Below are 15,032 nucleotides of genomic sequence, written 5' to 3' on the forward strand. Positions count from 1 at the left end.
GAAAAGTAAATATGTGAAAGAATTTGGAGAGACTAAAAGGGGAAAAGCACATTTGGTGTGTGTATTCGGGTGGAGGGATGTTTAAATGGAGGGGGAGGAAGAGTAAGAAAGATAGAGATGAAGAAAGAAAAAAGCCAATAGAAAATGAAAGAAACATGAAAAATGAAGGAAAAGTTTAATAATTTAAAGCCATGTTCTCACCTTAACTCCTAAGATTCTCTTTCCAGGATAAAAGCTTGGCATTTATGATGTTCTGTCTTATACATAAATACCAGGTTTTCATAGTGCTTAAGGTATTTTATAGTATTGTGTGTGAGAAGTAGGTAGGTGGTAAAATGTCGTCTTCAATTTAAGTCCTGGGGATATGCAGATGAATATAGAATTTAAGAGAAAATAGGAAGTCCTAATGCTGAGTTAAAAATTGACACAAAGAAATAGATTTTTCTCCTTCTGTAGGTTCTGCAAAAGTCATATTACCACTAGAAAGTGGGGAAAAAAAGAAATAACTGAAAAAAGTAAATGGGGGAACAAAAACCACAGTGGACATGCATTTTTCTTAACCTATGGCAATATTTGGTTTCTGGATTAACACAAAATTATTGTAATCTAGAAAAATTGTAGATAGAATGAATAATTTAGACAATATAACCTTAGAGTATTTCTTTATTATGAAAATAGTACATGTTCATTAGGAGAAAAATTACAAATACAAACAAGCAAGAAGAAAAAGATGAGAAGAAATCATTAGCAGCAAAACCACCAATAACACTTAGGCATTTCACTCTTCAGGTCTTGTTCTGAGCATGCGTATACAAATAAACAAATATACATTTTATAAACGTGAGGATATAATACACACAGTTTATAACCTGTTTTACTACTTAAAAACATATAGCCAGTACACTTCCGAGTTACTTAATATGAGTATCTACAGACATCAGTACTCGAAATGACCTCTTAGGAATTTATCACGTAGCTTTTTAAACATTCTCTTCTTTTAAAATATTTACGCTGTTTACAAATTTTAACTGAGAAACATTTATTGAAATACCTTCATGCACACGTGTTAAGAGTACCTGACTGAATTCATCATTACAATAAATTCTTTGAATTGGAGTTGCTGAGTCAAAGTTTTAAAGGCCTCTGAATCTTGCTAAATTGCCATCCCAATGGTGTGAAGACTCCACCACCAGCAGTATATAGAAATGGCTGTCTCTGAACCAGCGCTGACTGTTGTCATTGTCTTAAAATTGCCACTCTGATAAATCATCAGTTTTATTTTTTTAAAAATTTAAACTTGCCACTCTGATAAATCATCAGTTTTATTTTTTTTTAATTTTAAATTTAAATTAAAAAATTTTAAATTTTTTAAAATTTAAAAAATTATTATTTTTAATTTAAATTGCCACCCTGATAAATCATCAGTTTTATTTTTTAATTATTTTTTCACGTTTGTTAATCTTTAATAATTTGATAATGAACTTGAAAGAGGTATCTGATGTCTGCTAGACTAATTCTTCTTGAGGCCTTGAGAGACGCACATCCTAGCCTCTTCTTGAATATATCCTACGGGCTGCACTCACCATTGTGCAGATAGCCTTCTCTGTTATTCAACCACTCTTTGTTATAGAAGGACTCTAATTGTAGGTCGGATCTATCCATTTGTAGGACGTGCTCTCATCCATCTTCATCTTATTCTAGGGCAACAAAGAGCAAATCAGCCCCATCTTCTACTATCCGACAAATTTTTCTTTGGCTACCATTAAAAAAATATTTATGGGGAAATGATTATTAGAAACCAGGATAAAATAATTAGATGGGAAATGAAACATAAATTCCATTAATTTCTCTGTAAGTTTATATAAGGCAGAAGGTACACTTAAAATTAATGTTCCTTAGAAATATGAAATAATTATGTTCTAAATTCCATATTATTATTAGATGGGAACTGATATTTAATATCATTTATAAGCTGTTGATTATCTAATTATTCTGCCAGTAGAGCTTATGTGAGAAAATAAAATAGGAATATTATAAATATAAAAAATACAAACATAAAATAAAATAAGAGTATTAGAACTGGCTGTAGGGGGTGTTAGAACTCCTGCTTTGAGTGAAAAATATTGTATTATTCTTTCTTAAAGAGATAGTAGCCAATACTTATTGAGTTCTTACCATATTCCAGGCACTGTTCTAGGGTTTTTTATGTTTAACATTTAATTGTCACTATAATCCTTGGTGATATCTACAATTATAATCTCCATTTCATAACTAGGAAAGCAAGACAGAAAAAAGTTAAGTGATTTACACAATGAACAAGAGGTGAGCCAGGGACCCCAAAGCAGGCATTCTAACTCCAGAGTCAGTACTTTGCCACTGCTCTATTCTGCCTGTCTGACAAGCAACATGTGACCATATTGAAAAGTTGCTGGTCTCTGAGTCAAGTGATCAAATGTTTTGTCAAGTACCTGCTATGGGTAAGCCACTACTCTAGGCACCTTCACTTTCCTTTAGGGCACTTGGGGACTTGTCACACATCGTTCCTACTTCCTACGTCCAGAACAGAGAGATGGCAGATTTAGAGTCTTTCCTTCTCATAGAATTGATGGCAAGGATGACAGAGCCCATAGTAGGCTCCCTTCTTGCATCACCACATAAGACATTTTTGGAAAAGTTTTAAACTCTATCTGTGTTCCTTATTACATTCTTTAGCTTCTTTGTATTCGACCACTAGGAATATTGGACTCTTAGGAATATTCACCTCTTTCCATTTCCCTGTACATTTTCATAGTAACCACTTTCCAAGAAGTCAAATGTCTATGGAAAAGAAGCAATAGGTTGGCCTGTAAATCGAAGTTGATTCTACAGTCTAGTTGTTCATAGAACTGCCCTTTGTCTTGGAGTTTTATCAGTATGGCTCCATTTCCTAGGCAGTCATCTAATTAGTGCAGATTGTTATGACTCTCTAGAAGAGTTTCTCTTACTGTCCGCCTTCCTCTTTCCCTCTGTGGATTAAATTCTTTAGTGGAGATAGACAGAGTCTTTCGTTTCACACAAAAGGTACTCAGTTTAAATGCCACTGGATGAGAGAGCTGGAAAACAAAGAGTCTAAAAGCAGGAAACCATTCAGGGTGTTTGGAGAAAAACTAAGGTCTGGTGTTAACTTGTCCAAAGATAGACCTCCCTCAAACTTTTGCACCTCAGTTTATTTCAGTTATACTTTTCTGAGGAAAAAAATATATTCTTAACCTAGTAACTGCAAGGCCTAACTGCACCGTAATCTACCTCTCCTGCATCCACCACCAACTTCTTATTTTTACAGATTCTCTTACTATTTAAAATGACTCTCTAAAGATACCATCATTCTTGTCGTCAAAGCCTGAATAGTGGCTGAATAAACATGTCTTTTTTTAAAATTAATTTTTATTGGGGTATAGTTGCTTTACAATGTTGTGTTAATTTCTGCTATACAGCAAAGTGAATAAGTTATATGTACACACATATCCCCTCTTTTTTAGATTTCCTTCCCATTTAGGTCACCACAGAGCACTGAGTAGAGTTCCCTGTGCTATACAGTAGGTTCTCATTAGTTATCTGTTTTATACATAGTAGTGTGTATATGTCAATTCCAAATCTCACAATTCATCCCAAACCCTGCCCCCCCACCCCCCGGTATCCATACGTTTGTTCTCTACCTCTCTCTCTATTTCTGCTTTGCAAATAAGTTCATCTGTACCATTTCTCTAGACTCCACATATAAGTGATATACAATATTGTTTTTCTCTTTCTGACTTACCTCACTCTGTATGACAGTCTCTAGGTCTACCAACATCTCTGCAAATGGCACTATTTCGTTCCTTCTTATAGATGGGTAATATTCATTGTATATATGTACCACATCTTCTTTATCCATTCCTCTGTTGATGGACATTTATGTTGCTTCCATGTCCTGGCTATTGTAAATAGTGCTGCAATGAACATTGGGGTGCATGTATCTTTTGGAATTATGGTTTTCTCCAGGTATATGCCCAGGAGTGGGATTGCTGGGTCATATGGTAGTTCTATTTTTAGTTTTTTGAGGAACCTCCATACTGTTCTCCATAGTGGCTGTATCAATTTACATTCCCACCAACAGTGTAAGAGAGTTCCTGTTTCTCCACACCCTTTCCAACATTTATTGTTTGTAGATTTTTTGATGATGGCCATTCTAACTCATATGAGGTGATACCTTATTGTAGTTTTGATTTGCATTTCTCTATTAATTAGTGACATTGAGCATCTTTTCATGTGTTTGTTGGCCATCCATCTGTATGTCTTCTTTGGAGAAATGTCTGTGAAGATCTTCTGCCCATTTTTTGATTGGGTTATTTGTTTTTTGATATTGAGCTGCATGAGCTGTTTGTATATTTTGGAGATTAACCCTTTGTCAGTTGCTTTGTTTGAAAATATTTTCTCCCATTCTGAGGGTTGAATAATATGTCTTATTCATGGGAGATAGTATGTTGTGAGGGAGATCATTCCAGTGTGATTTGGGGAAAAGCTGCTACCTACCATCAGTCTTTTGGATGGCAAAGATTTCCTTAAAAACAAAATCTATAATTCCAAATAATTTATGTAGATACGCCCCCCAATCAAGGATGTAGAGCTTAACTCTCCTCTTCATCTTCCTTAAGTGTAGACTGTGCTTGGAAACTTGCCTCCAGAGAGTAGTGTATAGACAGGAAGGGAAAAAGTAACTTTACAGAAACTTGGGAAACACAACTTTGGCCAGGTGATAAAGTTAACATCAACAGTGGTAAGTCAGGTTGATAGCCTGTGCCCTTGATAAGATATAATGAGAATAGCACTTCATCTCTGTTATCTTCCTCCCAACAACCCATAATCTTTGTGTAACCATAAATAAACGTCAGACAAACCCAAATTGAAGGAGATTCTACAAAAAAACTGACTGATATTTCTTAAAATTGTCAAGGTCATCAAAAACAAGGCAAGTCTGAGAAATTATCATAGACCAGAGAAAACTAAGGAGTCAGAAAACTAAATGTAATGTGGTATCCTGGGATAGAAAAAGGACATTAGGAAAAGCTAGGAAAATCCTAATAAAATACTAAGGTTAGTTAATCATAATATATCAGTATTGATTGTGACAAAGGGTAATATAAGATGTTAACAACAGGGAAAATTGGGTGAGGGGTATACCAGAACTCTGTACTATCATTGCAACTTTTCTGTAACTCTAAAACTACTCTAAAATGAAACTTTTACTTTTAAGCTCATTTGGGTTTGGGAGATACAGTCAAGTAGGGGAGAGGAAAAGGAAGGAGGGAAATAAACATTTATTGAATACCATTATTTATTAGACACATCGCTGAGCATTCATCCATCTTATCTCCTTTAAAGTCACAGTAAGAATCTCATACAGAGCAGGAAATTGAGGCTGAGAGTATAGGAAACATCTCAAGGTTCTATAGCTGCTTAATGTGTAGCAAAATAGGGAATAAAGGTTAAGGGCGCAGTAATCACAAAGGGTTAAAGGGTGCAAGGAAAGGAGGCAGAAGGGAGAGGGCAGACCCCATGGCTCTCAATGATTTTGTGAAAAATAGGTATGTTTTCTGGCCTGAGGCTTCCAAGAGAATAATAACAATTTTTGGAAACGTGGCTTGTAGCTGTTAAGGTTGAGGTCTGTGACAGTGAATGTTAAATATATTTGAGACCATCTCCTGTTTCCTGACTGGAATTATATACAACTATGGACTGGTTTCACTTCCTGTGTTTTATTGATAAAAACTTTTCCTGTGGATTCAAGCTAATCTATCGATTCATATAACAAGCCTCAAAAGCACTGAACTTTTTTTTCTCTTTGCATTTTGGATACCATAAATGAAGATCCAGGCATAACACTGGATGAAAGAGCTTTTGACACATACCACTGATCAGCCCATATAATTTACACACAGGGCAAGGATAGTGTGCGTTTCTGTGGCATTTTCTTCATAGTTTTTTCTCTGACCTTCCAGTTTTTATGGGGACAGGACCTTTGCTTAACTAGCTTCTCCTCCTTCGTGGCTCTTACCCTTTTATACCATCACCTGGCTAGTAGGCATTTTATTCAAAGATATAACTTGATTAGTGTAAACAATTGTCACTACTTAGGTCCACAGGATAGAGATTTTTTTTGTTAAAGGTGTATATTTATAGCCAGAAAGTGTCTGTTCATCCTTTGTGGTTGATATTTTGTTTCATCATAAATTATTTTCTTCCAATGTCAGACCATCAGGAGTTATAAATTTAGGTATGAATATAAGGAAAGAAATGTTTATAAGAAAAAAACACATAACCTTTACAATGGTGAAGTTATAAAAAAACCATTCAGTAAGTAATCACCGTTGATATATTTTTATCATGTTATTATTTTATAGATTGGTGTGAAGAAAACAAGTAACTACTCTATGTGCCAGGAATGTTGGTATTCCTTAATAAATCTGAAAGTAAGCTCTTGTGATCTCATTTTAACAAAGGAGGAAAGCGAGGCTCAGAGATATTAAGTGACTTGTCCAAGCCTTCACAGTGTACAATAGGCAGAAGTATAAGGTCTAAACCAGAAAACACGTGGAAAGTGCCCGCTATAGTTTCCAAAATAGAGTTGGCACAGGATGTTAATTCTCTCTCCTAAGTGTTTAAAAGATAAAAATAAAATTAAAACTATTTTTGTTCTCAGAAAGCCCAAAGCCACACAGAACAACGTACTTGTTTAGTTGTGGCTGACCAGAAAAAAACTGTAAAAAAAAGTAATTGAAACAAAAGAATTGTTATCATATTGAAGAGTGTTGTTTAGAAGAGTAGTGAGAATCATTCTCGAAGCTCCATCATATGACGAGAATATTTCACTCACTACAAATCTTTTGTCAACTTATGTCCAAGGGGAAGCTGTACTTTCACAGAGCAAATGTGCTCATTTCTGTTGAAATTTTGCTGTCAAAAGGTACATTATTATTTGTTAGTATTCAATGCATATTTATAAACTAATCTACTCTATAGGGGTTTTGTCAGGATTACATGAGAAAATATATGTGAAGCATTTAGTGCCTGGCATATTGTAGAAACTCAGTACAGTTTTATTAGCAATATTATTTATTATTATTATACCTTGGAGCATGACTTTTAGAGTGAAGTATACTTGAGTTGATGTCCAAGGTCTACCATTTACCAGTTATGTAAATTCAGGCAAGTTACTAAAGCCTCTTGAGCCTTGATTTCCTCATCTGTCAAAAGGGCATAATGATACTTTAAAGGTTGCGAAGATTTCTCCTTTGGTTTAATATAACACATTGGTTCCCAAAGTACGTTCCCTGGTCTACCAGCATCAGCATCACTGGGAATTTAGGTACATTCTGGGGCCCCATCCCCACCCAACTAAGTTAGAAACGGGAATGGTGCAAGTGGTTTATGCGTTGATAAGCCCTGCAGATGATTCTGATGCCTGGTACAGTTTGAGAACCACTGACACGGCACATGACTTGTCTCTGAGCAGGTGCTACTTACCTGTTAGTTTACTTTTCCTAGATACTGAGCTACCACAATGACAAAAGCACAGACAGTTTTTACCTTCACAGAGCTAACAGCTAAACAAACAGAATCACATCTTGAATTAAGTTTTTGTAGACTTCCATTCCATTATCCATTTATCCCATGAAGCAAAAAGAAAACTGTTTAATTTTGTCCAAGACTTTGCCTGTAAGGGCATAATTAAGAGTCTTCCTTCCCATTATCTCATTGTGTGCATCATAGATACAATAATAAAGATCTGGTTTACATTTTAGCAAAATGAAAGTGAACCTGCAAACTCAAACTTTTAGATATGTTGTTAAACGCTGAAAAATAGATTCCATCTCACAAAGCCTACAGTTTTCTTGCAGATAAAAGAGAAACTGGAGCTTTTCCAAAACTGCAGAATATTCATTTTCAAGGGAAAATAGCAAAGAATACAAAATGAAAAATAAATGAATGGGGAGCCTTGAGTTTCTTTTGGTCCCTTTGCATAAAAGGAACATGGATTTATCTTGAACAGCTGTGTTTATAGGGTTTGCTGATCTGCAGCTGTACCAGCTGAGTAACAGGGAGGTTAGATTTTTTTTTTTAAAAAAGTTAACTTGGAAATGTGCTAGCCCTTTCTGAGGAATTAATGATATTATACATTTTTTTTCCATCCTCCCTTAAAACCTGCTGTTGTAAAGGTGGTTTTAGGTCATTAAGCATTGGAAACTTGAAAGAACTACCTGAAGTCAATAAACCAGCTTTTCTTCTAGACCCTGAGAAATACTTTAGGGAAGAGCCAGAGGAGGAATGTCCCCAAGTTCCAGAGCTTCCATCACTTCCTGAAAGTAAGTCCTCAACCATCATACCATGTCCGTCCTCTCTCCCCACCAAACTCAACCAATTAAGAAAACAAAGTAGAAAAGCATGAAAGTAACGTGTTCGCCTTGTAGGTTGCAGCGAAATGAAGCATGGTTTGACTGCTAAGATTTATAGCTCAGCTGCTGATCTGTGTTCTCAGAAAGGACAGCCAACAGGCCAAAATACATAAGAGGAATATTTTTGTTTTGCCACCTTTCTGAAGTCAGAATGCCATGAATATATATAATGAGTCTGCTATGAATAAGAACCCATTCCCCCCAATAATCTTAATTTTCAGATCTGATACCAGAGAAAGAGATATCCTAAAGCAGCTTCAGAACAGAGTCTCTGACAATCTGGTTTTGTTCTTTTCATGTGAAATACTATAAATAGCAGCTCCTTAAAGTGTATTGTCTTAGAGCCTTCCAGCTGTTGTGCTAGGCTAATATGATGAGTCGACAAGAAAGCTTAATTTAGAAAACAGAAGTGAATGATCTCTGAGGATTTGGAAACAAGATGTGCAAAAGAATGCTCTATTTTTCGGACTGTTATAGGCTTCCGAGTGTCTAAGAATTTGAAGAGTAATTTCTGTACAAGCATCCTACCTGCAAAGAGGGACCCGACGGGAGTGCAGGCAACACAACCTGCTCCTCAGCGAGGCACTCAGAAAGCATATGGACACTGCAGGGAACTCATTTAAAATAATTAATGAAAAGAGAAGTTTTCAACTTGTAACAGTCAAAAGATCAGAACTGCACTCGAACCATCTGAGATCTGTGGTTTCTAAACTTTTCAAATCCTCTGAGATGGGGGTTCAACATCATCCTTGAGAAATAATAACCCTTGTAGGAGGGAGGCATTGATGTCTACACTTGGGGAAGTTTAAGCCTCTTGTCTCTGCTTGGTTCCCTATAACAGCTGGTCAACATTTTTTTTTTAATTCCACTTGTAAACAAGGTACAGCTGTCATTTCTCACCGCTATATTTCCAGTCTAATTATTATCAGCTTCCTTTGCTTTTTCTCAGTTTCTCTTTTCTAAATCTATAATCATTCATTTGCTCTCAGGAGGATCATCTATGATATCTGCTCATTTCTTCTAAAAACATGAATCCACAAACATTAGGGCTTTAAATAACCTTTAGTGCATCTGACTGGGCTTTCAGTCTATCAGCCTACTGCTTTTTCCCCAGGATGATTCATCTTCAAGAATAAACATGGGGAGGACTTATCTTGTCCTGCTGAGTCACAGATGGAAGAGAATGTGGGGAACAGACAGTAAGACAAGATCCAGGGAGCCAGAACAAAGTGTAAAGATGGTCCAGACATAGAACATGCAAGATGGAGCAAGGAGTCAGAATAGAGGCAAGAGAAATAGGAGAGAAGGAGGTTGCAGAAGCTGGAGAGCCAGGAAGTGGGTGAGGGCAGCAAATGCCTCTCCTCAGCCCTGGGAGCTCCTGTTTTTGTGAGGAGCCTTGCACGTTCTGCAGCAGGAGAATTCTCCTTCATCGGCAGATGAATTATCCTCATGGGCAGGGAGGATGTGTAGGGGAATTTGGGGGTGAACGGCTGGTTGGAAATACTGAAAATACAAAAAACCCTCTAATACATTTTCAAAGAGAATGTTTTCTCCTGGATTTTTTAATATAAAATTTTTCTATAATTTCCACACCGTTTAAAAAAGATGTTTTCTCTCTTTTGCTTTTCTATTTTTCTTCTTTGCTCCCTTTTAAATATTTCCACTCATCTGCCTTCTCTGCAAGTGAAAATAGTTCCTTTTTTAAAAAGTTTCACCGGCTTGAGGGGGAGACAGATGTAAACTACTGAGGACAACACAATGCATGACACGTGCCACCACAAATGAGGTTCTGTGGACGCCTCAGAGAAGAAGGCAGATTAATTCTGCCTGGGGCATAAGAAGGAATTAGTGGAAGTCAGCTCTGAGCTGGGACTTAAAATGAGTAGGCGTTCAAAGGGTGAGGGAGGAGAAGAGGAAGTCAAGATCAAGGAAACATAAAGAAAGACGCATTGTGGTTGAAGTAGGGCGCAAGTCCAAATGATTCCAGGCCGGCTGCAATGGGTGACTTCAGATGGTGCCACGTTGACTGAGTTTGACACATATGGATAGGGTTGAGTTTGGAATGTGTTGAGTTTGAGGTACTGGTGCGCTATTTAGAAATAAGGGTCTGGAGAATGGGAGAGGATGGTAACATGCTCTGCATAATAGCAGTCTTCAAATAGCTGATGCAGAAATCGTGTTTGCTCGTGTGTTTGTTTAGCCCTCCTGGTGAATATTGAATGCCTTCTCTGTGCTGGCCCTTGTGCTGGGTGGTGGAGGCGCAGAGCTGACTTGTAGAGGCACAGCCTTCAAAGCTCTTGAAGACTAGTTGGGGAACTAGATAAGGAAACAAACCAGGTTATAATAGAGATAAGCCCTGGGTACTGTGGGGTCACGTGGAAGTTCATAGATGATTTTTCAGAGAAATCAGATTGTGCCTGAGCTAGATATTAAAAGTTAAATTGATATTAGTTAGGTAAGAAAAAAGGGGGATGATATTTCTGGCAAAGGAACAGTATATGGATGGTGTGCTAAGGGAGCTATGAGTAGTCCCAAATGGCTGGGTTCTTGAAGGGACATGATGAGAAATAAGGCCAGAGAGGTAAATGGGGGCCAAATCATGGAGCACCCGGTGTACTGTGTTAAGGACTTTGGTATTTATTTTACCAGAAATGCGGAACCATTGGAATATTTTAGGCAAGTATTCTGAATTATCCCATTTTATCTCTTCTATTAATTCTTCAGTTTTTAGACCTCTTTGTGTTAGCCTTTTAGTGATTACTCTAGAGGTTACAGTACTTTATTTCTTTTTGGGGTACTAGGCTTCCATCTGAGATTATTTTCCTTTATTCAGAAGAAATTTCTGCAGTATTTCTTATAATGTTGGTCTGTTGATGAGTAATTTTCCCAGCTTTATGTGTCTGAAAAATGCGTTTATTTCATTTTGACTTTGGAAGGATTTTTTCACTGGGTTTAAAACCCTAGATAGCAGTTTTTTTCAACTCTTTAAAGATACCATCCCATTGCTTCCTTGCTCCTATAGTTCCTGTTTAAAATTCCACTCTTCATATTATTGTTGTTTCTTTGAATGTAATTTTTTTTCTGGCTGCTGTACAGATTTTTATCGTTATCCTTGTTTTTTAGCAGTTTTATCACAGTGGGCATAAATACACTTTTCTCTGTATATATACTGGTTGGGGTTGATAGGAATCCTTGAATACATCTTTCTTCAATGTTGAATAATTCTCAGCTATTATCTTTTCAAATATTGTTTCTTTCCAGTTACCACTCTCCAGTCCTTCTGGGATTGCAATTACACATATGTTGGATTTTCATTATATCACAAACATATCTTATGTTCTTCTCATTTTTCCATGTTATTTTCTTCTCTGGGCTTCATTTTGGATATTTTATATTGACTTACCTTTGCATTCACTAGTCCTGTCTCTTTTGCCAGTCTCTTTTAAACCCATGATATCAGTTCCCAATTTCAGATTTTATATGTATATGTGTGTGTGTATATATATATGTATATATATTTCTAAAATGCCATTTGAATCTTGTTTATATATATTCTAATACTCTGTTGAAATTACTTCTGTTTTCATCCATTTTTTTCCAAATTTTCTGTTTTCTTTAACATATTTATAATAATTTTAAAGTCCTGGCCTGCTAACATCAGTATCTGGGTAATCCTTGGATCTGTTTCTAATGTCTATTTTTTCCTCTTGGTCATTGGCCACACTTTCCTTCTTTCTTGCAAGTCCTGTAATTTCTGTATAATTTTTTATTATATGGCAGAAATTATGTGTTAAAGATCTACAGATAATGAACTTAACGTTTTTTCTCTGAGGCAGTGCACCCTTTCCTTAGCTGGACAGAAAGCATGAAGGGTGGATCATGTTAATCCAATTAGGGATGGAGTTTGGTCAGTGCTGGGTTATGGCTTTAGTTAGACTTCATTTACTTTCAGTTTCAAATGTTTGTTTTAGGCCTCTTCCTGTAGTGGAATATTGTGACCGCAGGAAACATTAATCTGCCTCCCCAGTCCAATCCACAGCCTCCCACACTACCCCAGCACTCAGAATATGTCCTGTGGGGAACCCTGGCCACAGTTACAAAGTGTCTCCAAATTGCAGTCCATCACACCAACCCACACAGTCATCAAAAGCTCTTCTGATTTTCCCTTCCCTTAGAAAATCTGTCTATGGCAAGCCTGTTTCTTAGCAATGCCCAGACATGATTAATCCCCAAAGGGAAGAAAAGATTTGGCAATCTCAGCTCATCTGAGAATGGCTCTACTATCTCATGAATTTTAATTTGATAATATTTGTTTTCACAGCTCTCTGAAGGCTTTAAGAATATTATTTCTGTAATTTACCTTTTTTTTTTTCTATCTGGTGCAATGAGAAGGAAGACCTGCCACTATTTATTAAATCCTGTCCAGAAACAAAATTCCTGTTGAAATGTTTAAGCAGGCAAGTGACATGACCAGATTTGCATTCTAGAAAGCTTTCTGGAAACTGTGTAGTTGATGCATTATAATGAGGCTAGACTGAAGGCAGTGTATGTACTAGAGTGGTGGGAACTTGTTGTATGACGCAGCTATCTTCTTTTGAATTTTCACTTTGCCTTCTACTAGTTGTTTGTATCTGGATAAATTAAATAAACTACAAAGTCTCAGTTTTCTCATCTGTAAAATGGGGCTAATGGTACCTGCTTCTTGGAGTTGTGTGGGTTAATTTTAGCACAATGACTAGCACATAATAAGCACTCATAAATGGTAACTATTATTATTTTGAAGATAAGGGGACCCTAGAAAGGAAGTAACTATTAATTTGAGAAGTGTTACAGAGATAGAATTTAAAGGATTTTGTGCCCTGATGAGATGTTAAGACATGTATGACTATCAGGTTTCCAGCCCGGATAACTGTGTCAAAGAGAGGCAATTACTGAGAGAGGGAATATAGGAGGAGAAGATGATTTAGAGTTAGTTTTCGGAATATGTTGAGTCAGAGGTACCTGTGGGACACCTACCAAGAAAAGCTAACACTTTTCCAAGAAACTGACTATAGTAGGGAGGAAAGAAAAAGAACGGTAACTGAAGAGCAACTACAGTTAAGGCATGTTTTAGAATTAATTTTATTTTTCAGTTCATTTTTTCTTCTGATTTTAGATATAATATATGCACATTATAGAACATTGGCTAGTAAGCAGCAAAGAGAATTCTAAAGAACACAGGAATAGAAGATCTAAAGAGAAGCCACTACTCCCAGGCCTGAGACAGACCAAGGAATAGGCCCACCTAAGCTAGGGCAGAGACCCAGACCTTGTGCAAGAGGGCTTATCGCTGTTTTGCCACCTGGCAAGTTGGCAGAGCTGCTGCAGATGGAACTTGCAGAAATCTGCTCTCAGGGGCATCAGGGGAAGCCATCCACAGGGAGGTGATGTGTCTCAGAACCCACTGCAGAGCCATCAAGGGGCTGCAGGGGAGGCTGTTCACAGAGAGGAGTCACACTGGTGGCCCTCTGCTTGCCTCCTGGGGTATTACAGAAAGTCATTCATTGCATGCTGGCAGACAGGTGGCACTCTGCTGCAAAGTCACCTGGGAGGGTGGCAAGGGAAGCTGTGGCTCTGGAAAAGCCATCCTTGCATCACAGGAGTCTGGAGCTGCAGAAGGCACTGGAGGAGCTTGGTCCTGGGGAAGTCATGCTGTAGGAGTCTAGTGCTGGAGGAACTGCCCTGCAGGAGCCTGGTGAGGGGAACACCCGCTTGGAGAGAAACCCATTTCTCCTCCAGTGTCCCTCTAGTGACAGAGCTCAACATTGTACCAGCTGTCAAAGGAGAACCATTCACAAGACTCTGGTCCATTATCACGCAGCGAGCAGTGAAGAGTGGCTTTGGACCTCAGGGGCAATGCACTGATCATTGGCATAGTACCATCTTCCCTGGCTATTCATGCTTTTTATCCCACTCCTGGTCCTTTACATTATTTTATAAGCTTTGAAATCACAGTCATGATTCCTACTCAGTTATAAGGTGTTAACGGTTATGGTTGTCTTTTGGAGAATTTCCATTCATAGAATGAATAAAACTTGGAAGACTCAAAGCAATAAAGGTATAGTAAGGGCAAAATTTCAAGCATAAACCTGGCTTCAAATCAAGACTCTACCACTTGCTAGCTATATGACCTTGAGCAGGTCAGTTAAACTCTCTATGCCTTAGTTTCTTCAACTAATAATGGGCATCGTATTAGTTACCGTCTTCATAATGCTGCTGTGAACATTAAGTGAAATAACCCATGTGAAGCCCTTAGCACAGAGCCTTCACCTAATAAGCATTTGATACACTTCTTTATTGATGGTATTTTATTATTATTATTCCACTAAATGGCTCTTTGTTACAGGAAATATTATTGCCCCTATTTACTATATAAAGAGTCTCTGGCATAGACTCTGTGGGATAGAAAAAAGAGCATAGCTAGTAAAAGGAGGACCCTAGTTGAGAAGTGTCCCTGTTTTACAGGTGTCCATGTTATTAATATTTCTAGGTACAGCCTCCCTTGTTCAGATAACGTTGAAA

The 15,032-nt window shown here is 37.4% G+C and overlaps 1 protein-coding gene across 1 annotated transcript in view; it reads left to right on the forward strand.

Annotated features, from left to right (window-relative positions):
• Positions 1 to 15,032, forward strand: part of WDR49 (WD repeat domain 49) — a 139,191-nt gene that overhangs the window by 111,545 nt on the left and 12,614 nt on the right. Inside the window, 3 exon segments of the mRNA XM_089909919.1 lie at positions 6,261 to 6,295; positions 6,298 to 6,372; positions 8,235 to 8,381. Coding sequence (XP_089766045.1) covers positions 6,261 to 6,295; positions 6,298 to 6,372; positions 8,235 to 8,381 — 257 coding nt within the window.

This window comes from Delphinapterus leucas, chromosome 4, assembly GCF_059928025.1.
Source record: "Delphinapterus leucas isolate spDelLeu-1000000601 "Yukka" chromosome 4, BTC_Dleu_Yukka2, whole genome shotgun sequence".
Classification (NCBI taxonomy): domain Eukaryota; kingdom Metazoa; phylum Chordata; class Mammalia; order Artiodactyla; family Monodontidae; genus Delphinapterus; species Delphinapterus leucas.